This window comes from Nicotiana tomentosiformis, chromosome 3, assembly GCF_000390325.3.
Source record: "Nicotiana tomentosiformis chromosome 3, ASM39032v3, whole genome shotgun sequence".
Classification (NCBI taxonomy): domain Eukaryota; kingdom Viridiplantae; phylum Streptophyta; class Magnoliopsida; order Solanales; family Solanaceae; genus Nicotiana; species Nicotiana tomentosiformis.
This window is the reverse complement of record NC_090814.1, coordinates 40,276,517-40,297,716: the sequence shown is the minus strand read 5'-3', so window position 1 is coordinate 40,297,716 and position 21,200 is coordinate 40,276,517. Positions and strand designations below refer to the sequence as shown.

General features: G+C 41.0%; 1 protein-coding gene across 1 annotated transcript; it reads left to right on the top strand.

Annotated features, from left to right (window-relative positions):
- Positions 1-7,327: 7,327 nt before the first annotated feature.
- Positions 7,328-8,371, top strand: LOC138907671 (uncharacterized). Its single transcript, XM_070198276.1, has one exon. The coding sequence runs from the start codon at positions 7,328-7,330 to the stop codon at positions 8,369-8,371; it is 1,044 nt and encodes a 347-aa protein (XP_070054377.1).
- The last annotated feature ends 12,829 nt before the right edge of the window (positions 8,372-21,200 follow it).

Here is a 21,200-nt window from a genome sequence, read left to right as displayed (position 1 = left end):
GGGTCCTCCATAATATGGACAAAGATCTAATAAGAATAACTACCATTCAACTAATTTTCATTCCAAGATGCCCTAATAAGTAAGTAACAAAATACTAAAATAAATAATAAACAATAAAAAATAACTTGAATAAACAAAAAAGTAAAAATTTAATCTAGAAAATATCTAATTCTAAGTCCCCGGCAATGGCGCCAAAAATTTATTGCGGCCAAATGCACACCCAAGTATACGCGGTCGACAAGTAATAAATTGATAAGTAGAGTATCGTTCGCATGATGACTTGTCATCAACTACTAACTAAATTAGATTATCCTAATTATCTATACAAGGATTAAACCCAAAAGTATTTGAATCTAAACTAACAAAAACAAAAATAAAACAATTAATGAACTTTAAACAGAGGAAGAGCATGGTTTTATCTTATCAATATAATGAAAACGATCTAGGGTTATGGACTATATAACAATTCTATTGTATTCTTTACTTAAACTGACTAATAAATTATATGGTTTATTTGACCAGGTTAATATTGCTCATAAGAATTTGTCGAGCTCTTACTTTCCAATCCAAGCTAACCTAACATATATATGTCTATAGAGTTAGAATCAACAAGACTGCATTTATAATTCCCGTATAATAACCAAGCAAGTCAATTAGCAAATAAATAATTAAGTAATCAAATAATTAAGCGTGGCATTGAATAAATAAACCGATACTATAAATCAAGAAACCAAAATCAATATCCAAATAACAATATTCATAAAAGAACCACAGCCCTAGAACGAGAAGTTTAGCTCCACATAAACATAGTAACCAAACAATAAATTGTCCAAAGAAACATAAATATACTAAGTTTGGCAAAAGGAAGATGAAATTTGATGAACTCCGGCCTCCACGGCCGCTCCTTGCTCTCCAAAATTGAAATCCCCTCTCAAAAATGAGTTCAAGGACTATTTATAGGTGTAGAGTCGAAGTATCCAAGTCCAAAATCAACAAGAAAATAATTTTCTCTCGGATAGGGGCACGTGGATAAGGCATGGAGCGAGCTTCTTTCCTCGTGAGGCTAGGTGTGGGGCGAGGTTCTGGACCTCGCGAGGCATGGCTGGGTGAGAGCTCCACCTTGCCTTGGGCCAAGTGCGGCAAGTTCTGGGGCGAGCTCCCTCCTTGCCTTGTACCGATTTTTTCTTTCGTGCTCTTTTCTTGTATTTTCAATATCAATTTGTGCAACTTTCATTCCTCTTCGTGTTTAAATGGTCCTACACATAAAAGCAACTCCATTAAGCTCGAATGTCACACAATTTATCATTAAAACACCAAAGTGTAAGGTAATTGATGTACAAAAAATATAGAAATAAGATAGATGTCTCAATAATAACTAACTTTGCCTCAGCGTGTTAACGACTTTCACAACTTTAACACCATTTAACTCAACAATGAGAGAAATAATGTATAACCACGATATTAGTTAAGATTAATTCACAATAAAAGAGATAACATTTAGCAATGAGATTCAAATAATGGAAATCAACAAGGAAAGGGATAACGTGAACAATTACTTCAAGTAAATGAAAATCAATAAGGAAAGAGATAACACGGTCAACAACTTCAAATAATGATAATTAACAATGAAGAGATAGCATGTAACAATAAAAGAGGCAACAAGTTCAACTAAAGCATGAGAGCAAATGATCAATTAGGAGGTAGAACAAGTATTAACGAAATCATTCAAGGCATGTAAGGATAGACTAATACAAGTACGAATAGATTGGCAAAGAGAATTAGAACATTATATGGCATTCAATTAAAGCATGGAAATAGTGTAAGTAGCCTAAACCAGTCAAATACCATGTACAACCCATGTACCCACTTGTCACCTTGCGTGCACGAATTTCAATTAGCACAATTGAGTCAAACAATGCCAATCCTAAGGGTAGTTCCCCCACACGAAGTTAGGCAAGACACTTACCTCAACTACGCCAATTCAACACTCGGAAATAGCTTTTCCCTTAAACTCCGCCTCCACACGGATCAAATCTAACCAAAATTGACTCAATATCATCAAACAATGCTAGGGAGTTCAATTAGAATATATAAAGTTAAGATCTTTACACCTTTTCCAAAAAGTCAACAAAGGTCAACTCGGGGCTCGCCCAGTCAAAACCCGAGTTCAATGGTAGATTTTGTTTATCCATTACCCCAAGAGTTCATATATATGATTAGTTTCAAAATTCGAGTCCAAATTGACTCTCAACCTCAAATTCTTATTTTTCAAAAACTTGACAAAGTTTTCACAAATTTTAACTTTGATTCACATGATTTTGATGTTAAAATCTAAGATAACTTGATGGAATTTGATTAGAAAGAGATTAGAATCACTTACCCAAGGTTTGTAGGTAAAAATCACCCATGGTTTGTAGGTGAAAATCGCCTCCTACCGAGTCTAGGGTTCAAAAATATGAGAATGAGTTCAAAAATCCCATCTCCCGGCCCTTTAACCAGCTATAGATGTCGCATTTGTGACACAGGATTCGCATTTGCGAATTCTCACAATTGCGGACCAGGGCTCGCATTTGCGAACCCTGGCAGCCTTATACTTCATCGCATTTGCGAGAAAGGCTTCGCAATTGCGAAGCTGGAAATATCGCAAATGCGAACAAATGGTCGCAATTACGAACTCTGCCCAGATTCTGCTTCCTTTGCAAATGCGAAGGGGAGGTCGCATTTGTGACATCAATCCCCTACTGTCACCTTCATATTTGCAAGCCTAGTGTATGCAATTGCGACACCAGAGCACCAGACACCAGATTGCGAACACCAGGTTTTGACTCAAAATCTACCATTGGACTCGGGTTTTGACTGGGCGAGCCCCGGGTTAAGTTTTGTTGACTTTTTAGAAAAAGTGTAAAGATCTTAACTTTATCTATTGCACTTGAACTCCCTAGTATTGTTTGATGATATTGAGTCGATTTTGGTTAGATTTGAGCCGTGTGGAGGCGGATTTTAAGAGAAAAGCTATTTTCTAGTGTTGAATTAGCCTAGTTGAGGTAAGTGTCTTGCCTAACTTCGTGTGGGGGAACTACTCTTAGGATTGGTATTGTTTGACTCAATTGTGCTAAGTGAAATTCGTGTACGTAAGGTGACGAGTGGGTACATAGGTTGTATGTAGTATTTGACTGGTTTAGGCTACTTATACTATTTCCATGCTTTAATTGAGTACCATATCATGTTCTAATTCTCTTAGCCAATCTATTCGTACTTGTGTTAGTCTATCCTTATATGCCTTAAATGATTTTGTTAATACTTGTTCTACCTCCTAATTTATCATTTGCTCTCATGCTTTAGTTGAACGTGTTGCCTCTTTTATTGTTACATGCTATCTCTTCATTGTTAACTATCATTATTTGAAGTTGTTGACCGTGTTATCTCTTTCCTAATTGATTTTCATTTACTTGAAGTAATTTTTCACGTTATCCCTTTCCTTGTTGATTTCCATTATTTGAAACTCATTGCTAAATGTTATCTCTTCTATTGTAAGTTAGTCTTAACAAATATCGTGGTTATACATTATTTCTCTCATTATTGAGTTAATTGGTGTTGAAGTTGTAAAAGTCGTTAACACGTTGAGGCGAAGTTAGTTATTGTTGAGACATCTATCTTATTGAGCATTTTACATTCATTGTTGCTGTTGATATTCTTGTATACGTTGTGGTGGAGCCATGGGCTATTGTTGTGGAAATATTAGAATTGTTGTTGTTGTTGGCAAGTTGTAATATATAGGCACTTGTGGTGCAAATTATTATTCTGATATGATATTGACGCGTATGCGACAATATAAGGCTTGGGGTTAATGTGCATGCTAAGGTATAAGGTGGGACTTATGTGCATGTTGCTTGTAGAGGAACTACGTGAAGCCATGCGGCATCATAAGGTGGGCTAATGTTCGTGTAGCTATTTCGGGAAAACTGTTTTCAAAACCTATTTACAAATGTAAGGCTCACGTGGCGTTATAAGGAAATATTGTGATTGAAATTGATAAATGTGAATACGAGGTAGTACCTCGGTTGTGATTCTTGATTATACGAGGCGGTACCTCGGTTTTGATTTCATTATACACGAGGTGGTTCCTCATTGTGATTCTTGTTGTTTATTTTAGGTTGCAAAGTGTTTGGTGGGAATTATTTCATGTTGTTTCATTCTTTATTGTTCTAGCGGTTGTTGTCTGTACATGATCATTATAGCCCCTTTAGTTGGTTTTTTATGTTATTTCCATTGTTGATTTCTGGTACTAGTTTATGCTATCATCTTGTTTTGTATCAGTTGTTTCTTCACTTTCCATTACATATCTGTATTACATTTTTATACTATTTATTTATCGTAGTAGTTGTCCTGACCTAGCCTCGTCACTACTCTACTGAGGTTCGGCTTGATACTTACTGGGTACCGTTGTGGTGTACTCATACTATGCTTCTGCACATTTATTTTTGTGCAGATCCAGGTACGTCTGCTCGTGACGGTCATTAGAGGTTGTTTGTAGTTGCTGCTTGGGAGACTTCAAGGTATACCTGCTCCACGTCCGCAGGCCTCGGAGTCACCTTCCCTGTTTTACTTCCTATTGTATCTCTTTCAGACAGTGATGTAGTAAATATTCTAGAGTTATTCTATAGAGCTTATGACTCAGCTCCACCGGTTTTGGGGTGTGTATTGATGAGATTCTATTTTTGGAAGGTTTTATAAGTTATTCAGTTTTGTTTTTGGTACCTTGCCAATGATATTCTGTTAAATTGTTAATAAATGTTAGTTTTACCTAGTCGTAGAGACTAGGTACCATCACGATATCCTACGGAGGAAAATTGGGGTCGTGACACCTGTACAGTTTATAATATTTTGCAATAAGAATATAACAAAAGATGCAATATCATCAAATATCATATCAGGAGATATCAATTCGACATGGATATTTCAATCTTGATTAACAAGTCATCACTTACCTATATCCCGGGCTAGCTATTATCTACCTTTTCTTGCTCCAAATCCATCAAACAAGCCCGATCTAGCCAAAGAATGCTCCATCGTGTGAAACAAAGTCATAGGACTCAATTATCTACGCAAAAGATTCGATCTTGGTCAAAGTCAATACAAGTCAACCTCGGGCTCACATAGTCATATTCCAAAACAAGAATCAAATGCCTTTGACTCGTAACCTCATGAGTCCAAATATTTAATTAGATTTTCAGTCTGAATCCAAATCGATGTTCAAATTTTCAAACATACTTTGTTTTGTTTCAAGTCAAGAACCCTATTTTCCTCTTTTGAATCGTTGATTCTAAGGCAAGATTGACGATTGATTCATGTTATAATCATATATTTGAGTGAGAATCACTTACCCCATCATCATAGTTGAAAATTCCTTCAACATTACCTTAATTTGAGCTCCATATATCCCAAAATTATGAAACGAACTCAAGGTAACAAATGGGGCTATTTGTACAAAGTGTTAAAATTGTAGGACTTCTGCTGGTGGATGTCAACTATGCTCGCATTCCAAGCCCCTCAACTCTGCACTTCTGCAGTAAGTTCTTTGTTGGTTTTCATGAAAGAATGACTCCCGGATCCCCAAAACTCACCCACTGGGCCCCTTCAAACCATCTTGGCTAGTCCAAATACCCTATGGACTTATCCAAAGGCTTGACGCATGAAGAGAAATGCTACAGAATCTCGAGATAGTATTACAAATCCTTCCTGAATCTTTTGAGACCAAAACAGAGTCCACAAGTAATAAAACACCAAATGAACTTATGGGCGGTCTCAAATCAAGGAACAAGGTGCAATAATGAGGTCAATATTAGGATTTCCTTTATTCTTTCTTTTCTACAACAGTTTAAAAGAGGCAACCGTAGTTCCTTTTAGAGTGAAGATTCAAGCTTTAACAAAGTTTTTTTGTTTCTTAATCTTCTTTTATGTTCTTATTTATTTATTCTTATAGTTCAATAAATTTTTCAATTATGAATAACTAGTTTATTCAATGTTGGAGTTGCTTTCTATTGATGAATATTGATATTTTATCGCTTAATTAACTTATATTGATTGTGAATTAATTGTCTAAGTACTCAAGAAAGATCTAGTCAATATAATTTGTCCCTTGAATTAGGAAAGAGTGAGTAATTAATTGACAGGCAGCCTAATTAGTACTGAGAGGTAAGGCAATATGATTAAGGAAAGAGAAGTCTGAGAGGTACAATTTTCTTTCCTGCAATAATATCAGTCTATTTAGTTTATATCATACCAGTTATTGCCTTATTGAGCCAAATCTATAGAAAAGCATCTGATCACCCCAGTGACTCTTTAATTTTGATAGGCTATATGTATATCCATGTTATGTTTTGATGATCTAACAAACTTACTGTCAAGAACCAGATAAGGAACATGTTACACATTATCAAGACCTTAAGATCAAAAGGTTCCAACTTGGGATATGGTTCAACTCTTCAGAGTCAAAGGAACAACAGATGGAATAGATCGATACTGTTTCCCGAGGAAACTGCACAAATCAACTGCCCCAATTGTAAAGTTACTGCATGCTTACGCTACAGTGCAGAAACAGTGCAGCAGTCAACTTTATGGGGAGTGTCTTTTACCTACCTTGCTTACATCATCCTAGTGATGTCACAAATGCATTATTAACATCAAGGAAGGTAAAACAAATGACTTGAACACTTAGAGAATTTACTCAAGCACACTCGCTGTGATTGATCATCAAGAAAATGATTCTAAAGTGCATCAAGAATAAAGAACAACACTACTACGGACCAGTTCCCCATATCAAGTTATTGTATGTCCTTAGTTGAGCTGTAACTTTGTAATAGTTCTTCAATTGTAATTCCTACTTAGCTTGTTTAAAAGTATTGCGTAGGAAACCCATTGTAAATCATAAACCCTTGTGTTTGTGTCTTGGCTAGAGTTAGTCGAGTTGTAAAGTCTTTGTAATAGAATTATTACAAAGTGTCTTGTAATAGAGTGTTATAAGTTAGTGAGGTATTAAGAGATTAATTCCTAGGTTACATAGGTTGTTATCTGAAAGTTGCTCGTAGAGAAGTTAAAATCCTACAAGGGTAGGTCATGGTTTTTAATCCTGTTGAGCTGGGAATTTTCCACGTAAAATTTCTCCTGTCATTTACTCACTACAGTATGTGTGGTTTCTGTGGGAACTTATATCTGTGGGAACTTATAGAGAACCCGGTTCTCTATATAGTTTGGTGGACCCTTAAATTCTATCAATTGGTATCAGAGCAGGTTCTTTCTATCAGGCTAACACCTAGAAAGGATCCTCATGGCTGCTCCCCCAAACTTTGAAGAAGGTCAGTCCACCTACAGGCCACCAAGGTTCAATGGCCAGTATTATGGATGGTGGAAGACAAGGATGCACGATTTTATCATGGCTGAAGATTCTGAGCTCTGGAACGTCATCTGTGATGGACCCTTCGTTTCCACAAAAAACAGTGGTGACCCTGCTGTAACTATTCCCAAAACAAGAAAAGCATTTAATGATGCCGACCGGAAAGCCATAGAGAAGAATTTTCGTGCAAAGAAAATCCTTGTATGTGGTATTGGTCCTGATGAATACAATAGGATATCGGCATGTCAGTCATCCAAGGAAATATGGGAAGCTCTCCAGACATCTCACGAAGGAACAACACAGGTCAAGCAATCCAAGATCGGCATGCTCACAACTGAATACGAGCTCTTCAGGATAAAAGATGATGAATCCATCCAAGATATGCATACTCCCTTCACCTCTATCATTAATGAGCTCCACTCTCTTGGTGACATTATTCCAAGAAACAAGCTTGTTAGGAAAATCCTTAGCGTGCTGCCCAGTTCTTGGGAAAGCAAAGTGAACGCCATTACAGAGGCGAAGGACTTGCAGAAGCTGACCATCGATGAACTCGTTGACAATCTGAGAACATATGAAATGAAGAAAAATAAGGACAATGAAAGAAGAGAACCCAAAAGAGAGAAGAACCCGGTCCTCAAGACAGACAGCAATGATTCAAGTGGTGAGGATGGTGATATGGCTTACTTGACAAGAAGATTTCAGAAGATGGTTCGCAGAAATGGAGGCATTCCAAAAAAGGGGAGTTCTAGCAAGCCAAAAAACTATGACCTCTGTCATAAGTGTGGTAAGCCAATACACTTCATCAAGGATTGTCCCCTCCTAAAGCAGGATCAATTCAAGCACAACACAGATAAAGTAGCCAAGAGGAACTCAATTCCTGATAAATGCTTCAAGAGAAAGAATGTCACTGACAATATTGTGAAACAAGCTCTTGCTGCATGGGGAGGTTCCTCCAGTGAATCTGGAGAAAAAATTTGATCATGGTGATAGTTCAATAATGGCAGTAGAAAGTAAAGCAAATGAGTATGACTCAATCTTTGCCTTGATGGCTCAGTCTGATGATGATGAAGATGACGACGATGATGAGGTAACTTTTCTGGAAGTTTAGAGAAATCTGAAATCTTATTCTCCTAAAAAATACGTCTTTGGAAAATGTGTTAATTGATGCTTATCACAGTCTTATAAATGATAAAGATGCTTTAACTGTTGATTTAGGAGAAGTAGAACAGACCAGAGATGACCTAGTAGTCGTTGTAGTTGATTTAAAGGAAACAATTGAGAACATAAAGAAAGAGAAGGATGCCTTAGATGAAAACATTGCAAATATAGAACATGAAAGAGATTATCTAATGGTCGTTGTGGTAGACCTAAAAGATACCATTGAGTGTGAAAGAAAGAAAAAGAATTCTTAACTGAGAGGGTTGCTAACATTTAGCATGAAAGAGATGACCTATTAGTGGTACTAGTGAACTTGAAGGAAACAATTGGGGAACTTAAAATGGAGAGTAGGCCTGAAAATTCTCAAAAGGGAAAGAAAGTTGCAAGTGTGGCACACATTAAGCTTGAAAGTGAGTTAAATTCAGTGAAGTCCAGTTTGTGTGCTGATCTTGAGAAAAACAAATAACTTCATGAAGAACTAGGAAGAGTGAAGAGTGACCTTGAAAAATCCCTCAAGTGGACCTGGTCCTCTTATGCTATCACTGCCATGTACAGCAACAATGGGGGAAACAGGAAGTGGATTGGGTTCCAAAGGGAAAAGATCCTTTACAATCCCCATAGCAAGTACGAAACTGTACCTGATAATTGGCTTTGCACTCACTGTGGCAACACTGGCACTTTAAAGAAAACTGTAAGGCCAAATTTCAGTCACAACAGAAAAACAAAGTTTTCGCTGAAAAAGTAACTACTGGTAGAGAACTTGGTCCCTCATATAAAAAATGCATGATGTCTTCTTGGACCAGAAGATCCCTCATTCACCCCTTTCCTTATTACAAGGGACCCAAACTCGTTTGGGTTCCTAAGTCTAACTCCTGATTTTCTTGTGCAGGGAACAGTGAAAGGAAGTAGCCTACAATGGTACATGGATAGCGGCTATTCAAAGCATATGACTGGAAGTACAAATGATTTCCTTTCACTTAAGGCCCTACAAGGAGGGAGTGTATCCTTTGGAAATGGCAAGAAAGGATACATTCTAGGAGTTGGAAGGATTGGGAAGTCTCTCCCACACTCAATCAAAAATGTGTACTACATGAACGGGTAAGGACCTAGCACAACCACCATAATAACACAGTGAGCTACTGCTCTGTCAAATCTGATGAAAGCCAATACCTTAGAGATATCATAAATCAATTGAAGAATATCAAGGCTTCACCGTTATATTTGACCAGATTTTGGCCGGAGATTATCGCCATTAGATTAGGGATGGATAGGGAAAAAATGCCGGACACCATCTTCTTTTTTGTCCTTTTCTTTTGGGTTCTTCTATTAAAATGCGTATACACATTCATACGTTGTGTATGTAGTCTATAGTCAATATATTATTTACCCGAAAAATGGATAGAGTTGAATTTATACGTAGTTCCGAGGATATGTGGCGTAACTTAACACAAAATATAAGGATAAATAGAAATGTAAATATAAATTGCAGAGAATGCGAAATAGATAAGGTTGTCAGGAACAATGAATCTTAGGATTCAACAAATAGAATCAATCTAAGAAATCTGAAAGAACGATTCTTTACTATAGAAGAATATAGCGTTTTTATTACAATGTAAGTCTGAGAAAAATTTGTTTTACAGAAATGGTAACCAGGCCCTTTTATAGTGGATGGATTAGGCTCTAAGCATAATAAAATAAACATTCAATGGGAGACCCATGATAAGTCAGCTTTTCCATAATTTCTGCCAAGATTCTCTCTAGTGGGATTGCAACGGCTTTTGTCTGCGAGCTCGATCTTGCTTAGAACCCTCGATTTTGGTTTGAGCTTGATTTCGACTCGAGCTCTTGATCTTGGATCGAGCCCGATCCTGGCTTGATCCCTCGAATTGATTCAAAGTCAATGTTGGTTGGTCTCTGGATTATCAGCATGATAGATCTACTCTGCATCATGGTTCGATTTTGATTCGAGCTTGATAATGATATCGAACTCGACACGGATCGGCCTCCCCGGATTCGAGGTTAGTTTGTTCCACCTTCGGGATCTTACTTTGATAGATCATCGTTCGAACTCAATCAGACGTGCTAAGGCCGAAATCTATTTCGACCGTATACAGATAGTCCCCTCATTTCTCAGAACAAATGTGGCGAGAAACGATATAATTTTTTAACGGCTCGATCGGATTATAACCTGACGTTTCCATCGGGTTCGACCATGACGCATCTGGTAGCTGTCCCATCGGTTTAGTCTTTCAAGGCATTTAATGCATGTCAGTCGGTGGTCGATCACCGCTGATACTGAACCGCCATCGCTTGAATCTATAAATAACCCTTTCTTTTATCTTTTACCACTTTTACATCTTCTATCTTCCAAATTTCCCAAGTTCTTCTTCGTACTCTCCAACTTACCAGTAAATCTGTGATTTCTTTCTGCAAAAGCCCCTCCTCAATTTTACCAAATCTTTGTCATTTTTCTCTATTCCTTGCTTTTGAACTCGAAAATGGCAAAAATGTCACAAACCATCCCTCAGAAAGAGAAAACTTCATCTTCACAGTGTGCCGCCGATGATACGCCGGCAGAACCACGGCCTGAGGAGTGTGTTCCTGGGGCGTGCGTCCTTACTTCTGATTTCAAGGTCGATAAAGGATCATCGGTGCCTGGTCAATGTGAACCGGTATCAAGGTATATATGTTCGATAACCGAGAAGCACCTCCAACAGCTAAAGAAAGATTGCAATTGGGATAAAAAAGAAATAATGATCCCTTCTTCTGACGAAGATATCACTTCACACGTGAGAGGGTTTTTGAATTTGTATTCTTATCCTTTCATGTTGGGTCCCCTCGATTCCTTTATCATTGATTTCTGTCGTCAATACCAAATAACCCTAGGCCAGGGCCACCCTTCTTTTTGGCGGATCGTTATCCTGATCCAATATTTTGTAAGCAAAATCGAGGGGATACCGTTCACCCTCGACCATCTTATCCGATTATACCGTCCTCGACTTTTTTGAGGAGGGTTAATAAAACTTTAGCGTCGGGCTACCAAGGCTCTGTTCTCGAGTATTGATGAGGACAGAGACCGGGGTTGGATGGGCAGGTTCGTTCGAGTTAGGACTTCTGACCTGATTCCGACTGAAAAGATGCCCTGTCCCGAGGAGTGAAATATGAAACGTAAGTGTGATCTTGCTGTTACTTCTGCTTTGTTCTTTCATTTATTCTCTCATCGACACTCCTCTTTTGTGATATAGCTATTCCCTGGATGCCCGAAGCAGTTCCCGATCTCAAGAACTGGGTACGAGCCCTTGTTTCGACCTCCACATATGCCGAGCGCTCATGGCGTGATTTGTCAAAGGGTCGGTGGGAGGCCAAAAATCACGGTAAGCTCATTTCTCGTACTCTTTGATGATCCGAATGAGGTGGTTTTCAAAATATTTTATTAAGGTTTTCCATATGCAGGTTTGGGTAAAGATGCAGTTTTGAGGCCCTTGTCCAATGAGGAGAAAATTTCGGCCTCTGTCCTAAAGCCAGTGAAGGAAAATAAAAGGAAAAGAGCCTTCGTTCCCGAAGATCCAAAACCGAAAAAGAGGATGGCTCATAATCCGAACAAGAATGTCATTCATTTGACCGTGGAATCCGTTCTGCGTCTAAGGGATGAAGATGAAGAAGAAGAAAATGATGAGTCCGCGTTGGCGGTCCGAATGAAGATAACCACTGATGCCTCATCGGCGGCTGGATCGATGATGCTCCATGAGGCTCCGCCTCAAACTGAGGATATATCGGAGAAAGATTTGGGTAGAGTCCCCGAACTATCGGATATCGAAGACGCATCTCATCGGAGTCAACGGGTAGGGGATATGATCGAAGGGGCCCTCGAACCCCTTCGAACCGAGGAGAATGCTCCAGGCGATTCATTTGGGGCAGCAGCAATCGAGGATTCGCCTACCTTTCCCGCTTTTTCCGCAGGGGTGATTCGGGAAGCTCAAGCTCTGGGAGCCCTTGATCTAGACAGGCCTCACGATGAAGAAGATCCCTTTCGTGACCTATTTACCGGCATTGAGGACGTTGTCGGTGCTGGTGATGAATCGGATCTTTTTCACGGATTGCGGCAGGCTTTGAATCATGTGAGCTTTTAAAATTATTTTGTCGGTACTATCTTTATGTTCATTTTTTGTTAACTTCGCTTCTTGTTTCTTTGTAGGCAGTGGCAGTTGTTCTCGATCCCAAAATGAGCTGCATCGATACGAGGCCGACCTACAACGGGCTACTGACGAGAGGAACTCCCTTAGACTTTCCTTAGGGCAGAGAGAAGAGGAAGTAAAAGACCTCCGAGCTGAGCTGGCCAAGGCTTATCGAGATCAGAACAATTTGTCTGAGCAGGTAATGATGCTTTTGAAAGCCTATGGGCTTGATACCGGAACGATAGCTAACATTTCGGTCTCACAACTGCAGCAAAAAATCGAGATGATCGGGAAGCTTTGTGAGGAGGTCGACGTGATAAGAACAGAGTCTTTGCGGTGGAAAGAAGGTATGGATCGCTTTGCTGCAGAAAAAGAGACTGCTCGAGCCCAGTTATCATCGTCCGAAACCTAACTTCAGAAAATGAAGGAAAAAGGCCTAGTTCAAGCAAGAAAAATTGAGGAGCTTGAGGCTCGGTTGGCCTTTGTACTTGCCAAGGCCGAATTTGATGCTGAAAAGGAAAAGGCCAATGTGGATGCACTCGTGGCCGTCTATCGGGCTGATGCTGAAGCTGCCCAAGTCCAGGCAAGAGAGGCAGCCGAGTCCGCCGATACTCGAGCACATTGGGTCACCAAACTTGCTAAGTGCCGATCCCGAAGGGAAACTCTCGAGGAGATCCATGCTCGTGGTTTCGATCTCGCTGAAGAGATAAAAAGGGCCAAAGAAATGGAAGCCGATGTTAAAGCTCTGGTTTCTGTTGGCGATGATGATGACGATGATGATGATGATGATGGGAGCAAGAGCGGATCCGAGAACAGGGGGGAGCCTGATAAAGAAGAGACTGCTCCTGACCGAGAAGTTTAGTTCTTAGTTTTTACGTTGTAATCACCCATGCCGATAGATTTGTATATAGATATATCCCTTTTTGCCGACTTGCTTCTGTTTTTGTTTCCTGTCTTGTGAGGACTTTATTCACGACTTATGAATGTTTTCACAATGATTTAAACAACTTAATCAAATTTGGACTCTGTAGCCTCTGTAACTGAGCGAGCGCTTACTCAAACTTGGAGCGATGTAGCCCTTAGGCTTATTAGTTGAGTAAATGATTCGAACTCGAAGCAATGTAGCCCGTAGGCATAATGATCGAGTGAGCGTTTGCTCGAACTAGAAATAAAAGTAGTAAATAGACTTAGTCGAGTGAATGATTCGAACTCGAAGCAATGTAGCCCGTAGGCGTAATGGTCGAGTGAGCATTTGCTAGAACTCGAAATAAAAGTAGCCCGTAGGCTTAGTCGAGTGAATGATTCAAACTCGAAGTAATGTAGCCCGTAGGCGTAATGGTCGAGTGAGTGTTTGCTCGAACTCGAAATAAAAGTAGCTCGTAGGCTTAGTCGAGTGAATGATTTGAACTCGAAGTAATGTAGCCCGTAGGCGTAATGGTCGAGTGAGTATTTGCTCAAACTCGAAATAAAAGTAGCTCGTAGGCGTAATGGTCGAGTGAGTATTTGCTCGAACTCGAAATAAAAGTAGCTCGTAGGCTTAGTCGAGTGAATGATTCGAACTCGAAGTAATGTAGCCCGTAGGCATAATGGTCGAGTGAGTGTTTGCTCGAACTCGAAATAAAAGTAGCCCGTAGGCTTAGTCGAGTGAATGATTCGAACTCGAAGTAATGTAGCTCGTAGGCATAATGGTCGAGTGAGTGTTTGCTCGAACTCAAAATAAAAGTAGCCCGTAGGCTTAGTCGAGTGAATGATTCAAACTCGAAGTAATGTAGTCCGTAGGCGTAATAGTCGAGTGAGTGTTTGCTCGAACTCGAAATAAAAGTAGCCCGTAGGATTAGTGGTCGAGTTTATCTTAATTTTGATTGCATAATAAATCTCAAAATAGAGGAATTTTCCTTGGATATAAGATGCCGATAAATAAGAGAACTTTCTTCGCATGTTATTACATGCCTGGATTCGGGCCAATCTATATTAGCATGGTTCGCTTCGACCATTTGGATCTTACAATATTTCCTATTGGAACCCTGTTGTTGTGAAATAACTCTCTTGTGAGGCCTCGGATATTGTTGTAAATATTTCACGGTCAATGGTTGCCTCATTAAAAACTTTGCTAAAAAACCCATTTGGGATAAAATCGGTCTAAGGGAAAAAGAGTGCAACGCGTGCTTTCAAGCGAGAGATCCATCTTAGCCCTTATTCGGACTTCTGCAAGGGTCAGTTTTGAAATATAAACGAATATGGAAAGGTCGTACCTTAGCAGTAGTACCATTTTAGATGTGATACATTCCAGCGGCTTGATAGTTGTTTGTCGTTTATAATGCCGAGTCTGTACGATCCCTTTCCGATGTTCTCGAGCACCTGATATGGTCCTTCCCAATTTGGTCCTAGTTTTCCTTCGTTCGGATTTCGGGTATTGGTGGTAATATTTATTAACACTAAGTCCCCAGGCTTGAAATGGTGGAGCTTGGTTCTTCGATTATAATATCTTTCGATTCGCTGCTTTTGGCCGGCCAATTGGACGAGAGCAGCTTCTCGTCTTTCGTCCGATAGTTCGAGGCTGGTATTCATAGCCTCGTTATTTGATTCTTCCATCGCGAATCAAAATCTGGCTCTGGGTTCACCAACTTCGACTGGTATCAATGCTTCGGACCCATATACTAAGGAGAATGAGGTCGCCCCCGTACTGGATTTTGACGTCGTCCGATATGCCCAAAGGACTTCGGGCAGAATTTCTCTCCATTTCCCTTTAGCGTCGTTCAACCTCTTCTTTAAGTTTTGAATGACAGCTTTGTTCGTTGATTCGGCCTGTCCATTCCCACTGGGGTGGTATGGCGTCGATAGTATCCTTCTTATCTTGTGGTCTTCAAGGAATCTTGTTACTTTGCTGCCAACAAATTGTTTTCCATTGTCACACACTATTTCGGCGGGTATCCCGAATCGGCATATGATATGATCCCAAATAAAGTCTATAACTTCTTTCTCTCTTATTTTCTCGAACGCCTGTGCTTCAACCCATTTAGAAAAATAGTCAGTCATAAATAAAATGAATTTGGCTTTACCTGGGGTCGATGGCAGAGGGCCGACGATATCCATTCCCCACTTCATGAACGGCCATGGGGATAGGACTGAGTGGAGTTTCTCTCCGGGTTGGTGGATCATCGGTGCAAACCTTTGACATTTGTCACATTTACAAACAAATTCCTTCGCATCTTTGCCCATATCGATCCAATAATACCCTGCTCTGATTATTTTTCGAACTAATGCATCGGCTCCAGAGTGATTCCCGCAAGTACCCTCGTGCACTTCCCGTAGGATGTAATCGGTATCTCCCGGACCCAAGCATACTGCCAACGGTCCATCGAATGTTCTTCGGTACAGCGTTCCGTCCGAAGCCAACGTGAATCGAGCAGCTTTAGTCCGTAGGGTTCTGGAATCTTTAGGGTCCGATGGGAGCTTTCCGCTCTTCAAGTATTCAATATACTTGTTTCTCCAATCCCAGGTTAAGCTTGTAGAATTTATTTCGGCGTGACCTTCTTCGATTACCGATCTCGAAAGTTGAACAACATTCCCCGAGCCTGAGTCATCTACCTCGACCGACGACCCCAAATTCGCAAGTGCATCGGCCTCATTATTCTGTTCCCGTGGTACATGCCGTAAAGTCCATTGTTTGAAATGGTGCAAAGTGACAAGCAGTTTATCTAAATACCTTTGCATTCTACCTTCTCGAACTTCAAAGGTTTTGTTTACTTGACTCGGAGTCGCAATTGGCTTCAATGACTTCTGCTCCCAAGTTTTTAGCTAGCTCGAGACCTGCAACCATGGCTTCATACTCGGCCTCGTTATTAGTCAACCTGATAGTTTTAATAGATTGCCTAATAGTGTCACCCGTGGGTGGTTTCAAAACTATGCCCAGCTCGGACCCTTTCACGTTCGAAGCCCCGTCCGTAAAAAGGATCTATACCCCCGATGATGTACCTAATTTCAACAGGAGTTCTTTTTCGACTTCGGGTACGAAGGTTGGCGTGAAATCGGTCACAAAGTCTGCTAAAATTTGAGACTTGATGGTCGTACAGGGTTGATATTCGATATTGTACCCACTGAGTTCGACGGCCCATTTGGCCAGTCGGCCTGATAACTCGGGTTTGTGCAAAATATTACGAAGCGGGTAAGTGGTTAACACACATATGGGATGACATTGAAAGTACGGCCTTAACTTTCTTGAGGCGCTTATCAGTGCAAGTGCCAATTTTTCTAGGAGCGGATATCTAGTTTCCGCTTCTCCTAAGGTTCGACTCATATAATAAACGGGGAATTGCGTACCTTGCTCTTCTCGAACTAGGACACCGCTTACGGTGACTTCCGATACTGCCAAGTACAAACAAAGTTTTTCGTCTGTTTTTGGATTGTGAAGTAGTGGTGGGCTTGATAAATATCGCTTTAGTTCCTCTAATGCTTGTTGGCACTCCGGGGTCCAAGCAAAATCGTTCTTCTTTTTGAGTAGAGAGAAAAATGTGTGACTTCGGTCAGATGATCTTGAAATGAACCGGCCTAAGGCTGCAATCCGGCCTGTTAGCCTTTGTACGGCCTTCACGCTGTCCACAACGATGATGTCTTCGATGGCCTTGATTTTATAGGGGTTAATCTCTATTCCTCGATGTGACACCATGAAGTCGAGGAACTTGCCCGAACCGACCCCAAAAGCACATTTTTCGGGATTGAGCTTCATGTTGTATTTCCTCAAAATTTCGAACGTTTCCTGCAAATGGGTCAAATGGTCCTCTGCGCGCCGGGATTTAACTAGCATGTCATCAATATAAACTTCCATTGATTTTCCTATTTGTTCTTCGAACATTTTATTTACTAGGCGTTGGTAAGTAGCCCCTGCATTTTTTAGCCCGAAGGGCATCACATTATAACAATACGTTCCATATTTAGTGACAAATGAAGTCTTTTCCTGGTCCTCCGGGTTCATTTGGATTTGATTATACCCGGAATAGGCATCGAGAAAAGTGAGGATCTCGTGGCCGGCCATGCCATCGATCATGCGATCGATGTTGGGCAGCGGAAAGGAATCTTTGGGGCATGCTTTGTTCAAATCCTTATAGTCCACACACATTCTAAGTTTGTTCCCTTTTTTAGGGACTACAACTACGTTGGCTAGCCATTCGGGATATTTCACCTCCCGAATGGACCCTACTTTGAGAAGTTTGGTTACCTCGTCCTTTATGAATGCGTGCTTTCTCTCGGACTGGGGTCTTCTCTTTTGCTTCACCGGTCTGAACCTGGGGTCCAAACTTAGCCGATGCGTCGTTATGTCTGACGGGATCCCTGTTATATCTAAATGGGACCAGGCAAAACAATCGATGTTATCGATAAGAAATTGAACGAGTTTCTTCCTGAGTTCGGGACTCAACCCCGTTCCCAAGTATACCTTTCGCTCGGGCCAGTGCTCGATTAATGTGACTTGCTCTAGCTCCTCGATTGTTGATTTGGTGGCGTCAGAGTCATCGGGAATCACAAAAGATCGAGGGACCTTTTGATCATCATCCTCTTCGATTTTCTGGTTGTCTGGCTGGGTTGAAGCCGGTGTCTGTGAATGCTATTTGGTGTCCCGTTCTCCTTCCGGGCCTGATCCTTTTATCAGCGAAAGTGAGGACATTGGTTTAGCTTCATCAACGGCGAACATTTCCTTTGCGGCTGATTGTTCTCCGTACACCGTTTTGACACATCTCGATGTCGGGAATTTGAGGGCCTGGTGTAGGGTCGAAGGTACAGCTCTCATGTTGTGGATCCATGGCCTTCCGAAAAGGGCGTTATATCTCATATCGCCTTCGATCACATGAAACTTTGTTTCCTGGATGGTTCCGACCATGTTTATTGGTAGGGTTATCTCACCTTTGGTGGTTTCACGTGCCATATTGAACCCGTTTAGAACCAGAGTTGCGGGTACGATCTGATCCTGTAGGCCGAGCTGCTCTACTACCTTCAATCGGATGATGTTGGCCGAGCTACCTGGATCGATTAACACATGCTTAATTTTAGTTTTATTCATGAGTACGGATATTATCAGTGTGTCGTTATGAGGTTGGATGACCCCTTCTGCATCTTCATCGTCAAAGGACAAAGTCCCCATGGGTGCATAATCTTGAGTCCGAGATCGCTTTTCCCTCACCATCGATGTTTTAGTACGTTTAAGCACTGGTCCCTGAGGGGTATCGATGTCGCCGATGATCATGTGGATGACGTGCTGCGGTTCTTCTTGCTCGTTTTGCTTGCTGAAATCCCTGTTTTTAAAATGGTTCTTCGCCCTATCACTCAAAAATTCCCGAAGGTGCCCTTTGTTAAATAAGCAAGCTATTTCCTCTCTTAGTTGCTTGCAATCTTCCGTTCTGTGGCCATGGGTACCATGATATTCGCACGTTTGATTGGGATTTCTTCGGGCAGGATCGGTCTGCATGGGTCGAGGCCATTTAGTGTCTTTGATGCGTCTGATAGCGGATGCACCAACACTGAAGTTATATTCTGATAATCGAGGTGCTTCTATAGGATCGGCATTTTTATCGAAGCCGCTTTACTCATAGGCCCCCAAGAATTTTTCCCTCGATCAATCCTTCGATTGTTCCGAACTGCATTGTGTGTTGAACTGTTGTTCACCCGATCTGCGACGTACGGTCGATATCGGTCTCTGTTCGACCTTTGTTCTCTGTCGATCTCCTTTTGGTTTTTAGTAACTGTCCTGTTCTAATGAACGGGTCCGTACGGAGATCCCAACTGATCATCCTCGACCCCAATTTTTGATTGGTATCAGTTGTGTACATCTGCCCAAGTTATCGTTGGATACTCGATCAAATTTTGTTTCAGCCGATGTGATGCTGTCGAACTTAGCTCGTTCAACCCTTGGGTGAAAGCTTGTACGGCCCAATCGTCTGTGACCGGAGGTAATTCCATGCGTTCCATTTGAAATCGGGATACGAATTCCCTCAGCATTTCATTCTCCATTTGCTTTACTTTGAAGAGGTCTGATTTCCTTGTTGCAACCTTTATGGCACCAGCATGTGCCTTTATGAACGAATCTGCTAACATGTCAAAAGAATCGATGGAATTCGGCAGTAAATTGTGGTACCAGATCATCGCTCCCTTCGAGAGGGTCTCCCCGAACTTTTTCAACAATACGGATTCGATCTCATCGTCCTCCAAATCGTTGTCTTTTATGGCACATGTGTAAGAGGTGACATGTTCGTTAGGATCGGTAGTACCGTTATATTTGGGAATTTCGGGCATACGGAATTTTTTGGGGATTGGCTTCGGCGCCGCACTCGACGGAAAAGGCTTTTGTATGAATTTTTTCGAATCAAGCCCTTTTATCATTGGTGGAGCCCCGGTGATTTGATCGACCCTGGCATGGTACGTTTCCACCCTCTTGTCGTTGGCTTCGACTCATTTTGTGAGTTCCTCGAGCAATTTAGTAATTCCGGGAGTAGTCCCCGATTCTTGCTCGTTAGAATTCACTATGGCGGGCTCTGTTCTGGGGTGATTTCTCGAAGTGGATTGGAATCCGGCCTGCTTTGTGCGCGAGTTTGGCTCTGTAGCTGAGCTATCGCTACTTGTTGGGCTTGTAGCATCTCGAAGATCATACGTAAGCTGGCCCCGATTTCCCCCACATTTTGGGTATCTCGGGCTATGGATCAAGTACCGCCCTGAATGCTTCTTTCCGGTTCAGAACGCTGATTCGCCTCCAAAGCTATTTGTGAATTGACATCCAATGGTATTTCGGCTCGAATTTCGGGTACTTCGATTCGAGCCTCGGTGCCATCGTTAATTGGCCTTCCGGCCCCGGGTGCCAAGTTGTTGGTTTCATATTAAAGGCCGGCTTCGTTATCGATCGGTGAAGCCATTTGATTGGTGGTTATTCGTAGCTGATCCGAAATTCAAGATGTTTTCGGAAATAAGCGCAAAGCACAATGGCGTATTTTTTCAGATTTGTATCAAATAATCACTGTTATCCTCGGCCCCACGGTGGGCGCCAAACTGTTTACCCGAAAAATGGATATAGTTGAATTTATACGTAGTTCCGAGGATATGTGGCGTAACTTAACACAAAATGTAAGGATAAATAGAAATGTAAATATAGATTGCAGAGAATGCGAAATAGATAAGGTTGTCAGGAACAATGAATCTTAGGATTCAACAAATAGAATCAATCTAAGAAATCTGAAAGAACGATTCTTTACTGTAGAAGAATATAGCGCTTTTATTACAATGTAAGCCTGAGAAAAACTTATTTTACAGAAATGGTAACCAAGCCCTTTTATAGTGGAGGAATTTGGCTCTAAGCAAAATAAAATAAACATTCAGTGGGAGACCCATGATAAGTCAGTTTTTCCATAATTTCTGCCAAGATTCTCTCTAGTGGGATTGCAACGGCTTTTGTCTGCGAGCTCGATCTTGCTTAGAACCCTCGATTTTGGTTTGAG